This window comes from Limulus polyphemus, unplaced genomic scaffold (genome assembly GCF_000517525.1).
Source record: "Limulus polyphemus unplaced genomic scaffold, Limulus_polyphemus-2.1.2 Scaffold2113, whole genome shotgun sequence".
NCBI classification, from domain to species: Eukaryota; Metazoa; Arthropoda; class Merostomata; order Xiphosura; family Limulidae; genus Limulus; species Limulus polyphemus.
The window spans coordinates 115,591-120,560 of NW_013667723.1; the positions used below are offsets into that span (position 1 = coordinate 115,591).

At 34.9% G+C, this 4,970-nt stretch overlaps 1 protein-coding gene across 2 annotated transcripts in view; it reads right to left on the reverse strand.

Annotated features, from left to right (window-relative positions):
• Positions 1 to 318: 318 nt before the first annotated feature.
• The window catches only part of LOC106465983 (serine/threonine-protein kinase SIK3-like), a 57,785-nt gene continuing 53,133 nt past the window's right edge, over positions 319 to 4,970 (reverse strand). For both annotated transcript variants that reach the window (XM_022393950.1, XM_022393951.1), the window contains one exon: positions 319 to 4,410. In XM_022393950.1, the coding sequence (XP_022249658.1) occupies positions 3,007 to 4,410 (1,404 nt within the window). In that variant the 3' untranslated portion in view covers positions 319 to 3,006. The remainder of the gene's footprint in view (positions 4,411 to 4,970) is intronic.

Genomic DNA, 4,970 nt, shown 5'->3' on the forward strand with positions numbered 1-4,970 from the left:
ATTCACAAGCTAGTATACACAGAATAAGTCAGTTGACAAAAGCAGAACTATTTTTGATGTGTCTTACATATTTTTAGATTATCTCAGCATATTATAATTATAATGAGAATTTTCAGGATACAAATATTTTACATGCACAACCTATAATAATAAAGAAAGCTATGTTAACAGTTTTATCAGATAATATTCATAGGATCATTTCACATTAATGGAAAAAATAAGTACCAGGAATATGAAAATAGACTAGAATACTTGCAAAAGATATAATATGGTACCAAAGCTTTGAACTCCACTCATCACAATATCTATCTGATCTAGTTTCTCTTGAGCAATTCCATCAATCAACAACAATTCAGAATGATGTTAATGAGAATTCCACAGTTATTCTTCTGTACAAATCTGCAAAAAAAGCTCAAATACAAAACCATTTATAAGGGAGATGAAGAACTATTGTGATTTTCACACACTTAGGAACAAACAGTACAAACCATTTCTACATAACAATCTACACCACTGGAAGTACATTTTTTTGTCTAATAATATTTGACTAACTTTACATATAATAGACTTTATTCTATGTGATCAAAGGGTAATTATTAAAAACTATGAAGCCATCACAAAAGTGGACATTCCAAATGATCACAGAATGGGGCATGTGGTGCTACAAATCAACTTGCATGATTGAAGATAATTTCAAGGAAGCAAAAAATAAATATATAAAAATTAAAACAGGAACATGAAACTTTTAATACAGGATTAAAAAACAGATTATGAGTTCTTAACATGTAATAGTGAAGAATGGAATGAAAAACTGACAAACTGTGATGCAAGAAAAATAGCAAATTGTGGAAAAGAAAATGAATTTCAGACAAAATCATAAACAAACTAGATGAAAGAGGGAATGAACTGAGAAAAACAAAAGTCAAAGACCTAACAACAAGAGCAGGATGCTAGCCAGATAAAAAAAAACAGTGACAGAGGAATTGCTTACAGAGAAAATATTTGAAAAAGGGAGAGGACCTAAAACCATAAACAGTCTGATGGATGAAACAAAAGATCAACTGCTGACAGACTAGACATCTGTATCAGCTTACACCAGAGATTGTAAAGCTCAACAAAGATTTGAGACAGAAAGAACAGACGTGAAACTGGAATATGATAAAGAAATACAAGACATTTTACCTCAAAAGGTAGAAAGGTTTTGAACGAAAATGAAAAAAAGGCCTCAGGATTACATGAAATTACTAGCAAGATAGTGAGACAGGAAGGACAAGAAATCATTACAGTTTACACTCTTTTTAACAGAAGATTGGAAGAAAAGAGAATAATTTCCACAAGGAAAGAAGCAAAAAGAGAACTATCTTATAAAAAGGAGGAGACAAAGAAATTATAAAAACTGACAACCCAAACTATCAGTAACTGCGGGAGTAACCAGATGATGAAACAATGCCTTCTAATAATTGTATGTAAGATAGTTTGCACAGTATATTTAATTGGTTATACTAATTAGTGGTATATTTTTAGTTCTGAATTAGGTAGGTAACCTTCTTACAACCTTTTTACAAAAGTTCTACAAGCTTGAGTTCAACCTAAACAACAAGCTTAATTTAGAAAAGAATACTCCATAAATGATTATTTACAAGCCATTAACCAACTAATTCATAAAGCAAATTAATATCAACTAAGCTACTGCCTTGTTTTATAGACTTCAAGAAGGCTCTTGACTCCATTGAACATAAAGCCATTTTTGTTGCACTAAGGACAATAAGCATCACAGAAGGATATACTCAGATCCTGAAGGCTATATATATCATTACAACAGTCAGAATACATAGACAACAATGTGTCTGAGACAGTAAAAATATAAATAGGTTTTAGACAAGGAGATCTTATGTCACTCAAACTTCTTACAACAGCTCTAGAATATATTCTGAAAGCCCAGAAAATACAGGATTTTTGAGATTTGCAGATGTTGTAACATCTCAAGACAGGAAGTGTTAAAGATGCAGAGGATCAACTCAACAGGTTAAACTCGGAAAGTTTCAGCATCAGACTGAACATAAACAGAGAAAAAAACAAAATAAAACAAAAATTCAGGTTAATGAATATAGCTAGTAGGTAACATCCTTAAAATGGAGAACAACCCAAGAATAAATGTATCTGTATCTTTGAAATTGTTGAACATCTACATGCTACCAGCAATGTTATATGGATCAGAAACATGGGCTACTACTAAAAACAATGCAACAAGCAACAGAAAGACTAATGATAGGCATCCAAATATAAGAAAAAATAATTCAAATGTTATACATATTAAAACAATAAAAGAACAAAAATGGGAGTGCACTGGATATCTATCAAAAAGAGGTGATAACAGAAGTACAAAGAGGATAACACAGTAGCAAATAAGAATAGGAAAAAAAGAAAATGGAGAGTTGATATTGTAGAATATATGGGACATCAAGCTTGAAGAAATATTGGAAAAGCTCAGGATAGATTGAAATTATACCAGGAGGGAAATGTTTCGCAGTAGACTGCAAGTGGCTAAGAATTAAAAAAATAACTTTACATATTATGTATACACCGATGCTACATATTTACCAGTGTTTATTTTATCACCTGGTAATGTTATCAAACTGAGTGCTAGAAAATGCCTAGTTCCATTCACTCCATGAATAGATAAATGTACATATATCGATACAAATTCAGGCCATTAAACAAATGTTGATCAATGAAGTGCAGATCATTAAAAAAAAACAATTTCTCCAGCTGGCCAGCATAGTAAACAATCACTTTTTCACTGACTACTGAAAGGAATGAAGAGCTGATAACGTGAATAAGCCTGATAACCTTTAACCATCAATCATGAACCAAAGAAGGCATGACAAATTTTTACATATGACAACCCTGAAGCTTTCGAAGCTGCTTTTCTTTAACTTTTCTTAGGCACATCAGGCTTCTATACAAAACTGGGACTAAGGCAAGACTTTTCAAAGAATGCAATTCTCAGATGTTCATGCAGGCAATGAGTTCTCTGCATATCTGATTATACTGTAAGCTATCTCCAGATATACGCCTCATTTTGAGTCCTCGTTCTGAAGGTCTTGGTCCATCACAGACTTCAAGTTCTATTTGAACACCAGCTGGGTGCTCCAAGGCTAAAACACGCTCTGATGGCTGCAACATTAGTGAAAGGCCCTGGGCTCTGGTATCAAGTCGCTGCTGGATCTCATGTAACAAATCTGAGCAACAAGTTGATTCAGGAACAGCACTAGTGGTGATAGCAATGCACAAACTTCCACTAGCTGTCTTCTGAAGCTCAGAATTAGCTTGCAAATTACAAGTTAAATGACTTGAGAATAAGTTGCCAGACACTGGACTTGGTTCACTCTGAGAGCTCTTGTTCCCAAAATGTAAGTAATTTTCATCATGATCTGTGCTTCCATGTCCTGCAGGAGGAAAAGTCTGTCTTAGGTGTTCTGAATTTTTGTATGATTCACGTGTGCTGTGAATAGGTAGCCACCTTGGTAAATTTTTTGTTGGAGATTTTTGAAGTTGTTCCTCCACAAAGCCACTAGTATCTGAAAATGAGGGAATCTGGATGGAGGTTATACATTCTTCGTATCCTGAAGATGTCTCAAACAATCTTATCTGGCCCATGTCTTGTAGTGGAGTATCAGAAGCTCTGTAAGGTAATTCAAACTCACTGTAGTCAAGGTTTTCCAAAATATCAGAAGATACCTGAATTTCTCCTGTTTCATCTGTCACACTTATCTGAGGATAGGTGTTGATGGGTGAAGAAATAGTTTCTGTGATCTGTTCTTGGTTATCTCTCTCTAATTTACCAGCTTGCTTGGAGTTTGAGGATGAAGATTGACATTGCTCAGTAGCATCTTCTTGAATCATGCACAGGTTCTGAAAAGTGGTTGGGGAAATGTTACGATGAGGTTGTCCCACAAGACCTTGAAGGCGAGGAAAAATTGTTGGTAAATTTGTAGGGGAATCTGGAAAAGATGGTGGAGGAGATACTCTTTGTTGTGGTGAATTCATTCCTGTGACTCTGTTATATGGTGGAGACACTCCACCCAAAGACACACACACTGGTGGTGAACTAGCACGTGGAGGAGTGCCAAAAACTTGGAATGCTGAGAAGGTACTTTCATGTGTGCCAAATCCCACAGGACTTCCTCGACGCTGAAGCTGGAGTCGTTGAAAGTGCTGTGTCAGAGACACAGGAGAGGTGGGCCCACTGGAAGGGGACTTGTGAATGGGAGAACCAGAGATTGAAGGAGGTGATGATGTGGAAGTTTGGCTGAGAGAAGCTTGCAGCAAAAACATCTGTTGAACATGAAGTGAATGACGTCGCTGTAACTCTGCTTGAACTTGGGGGTCCACTGGGCATGCATGTTTCTAGTTATAAAATAGATACCATTTCAGTTTTAAAAACAAAGAATATTCATATTATGTCTAAGATTGTTTCAGTGTAAACAATTTCTTTTAAAACCTATATGTATACATTCTAGTGACTCAAAAATCTGAATTTATAGAAATATATTGTATTAAATACAATTTTCCCTTAATACATACAATTACAAATATTTTCCAATGTTGCAATTTTGACAGCAGGAGCTCAAACACATGGGATTCAAAAAAATGTATAATCATACTTAAGATTCTTAAATATCAAGAGCATATGCTCATTACTTTGTTAGTACATATTAAGTAGTCAAAAAATTAATGTCGCATTTTGGAACACCTTCATTAACCACCCCCCAAAAAACGTACACGTATAATAGTTAAATGAACTGCCTAGACATCACATTAGTGTAGCCTATATAATGTTTTTAACATTTGTAAGAGTCAATGATGGTTCAGCAAATTTCGTTCAGGTGACTTTACCCTTAAAAACTGTGATGGCAGGGGCCCGACATCTTGGAATTGATACTGATGCTCTGAAGATGCTTGTTGAG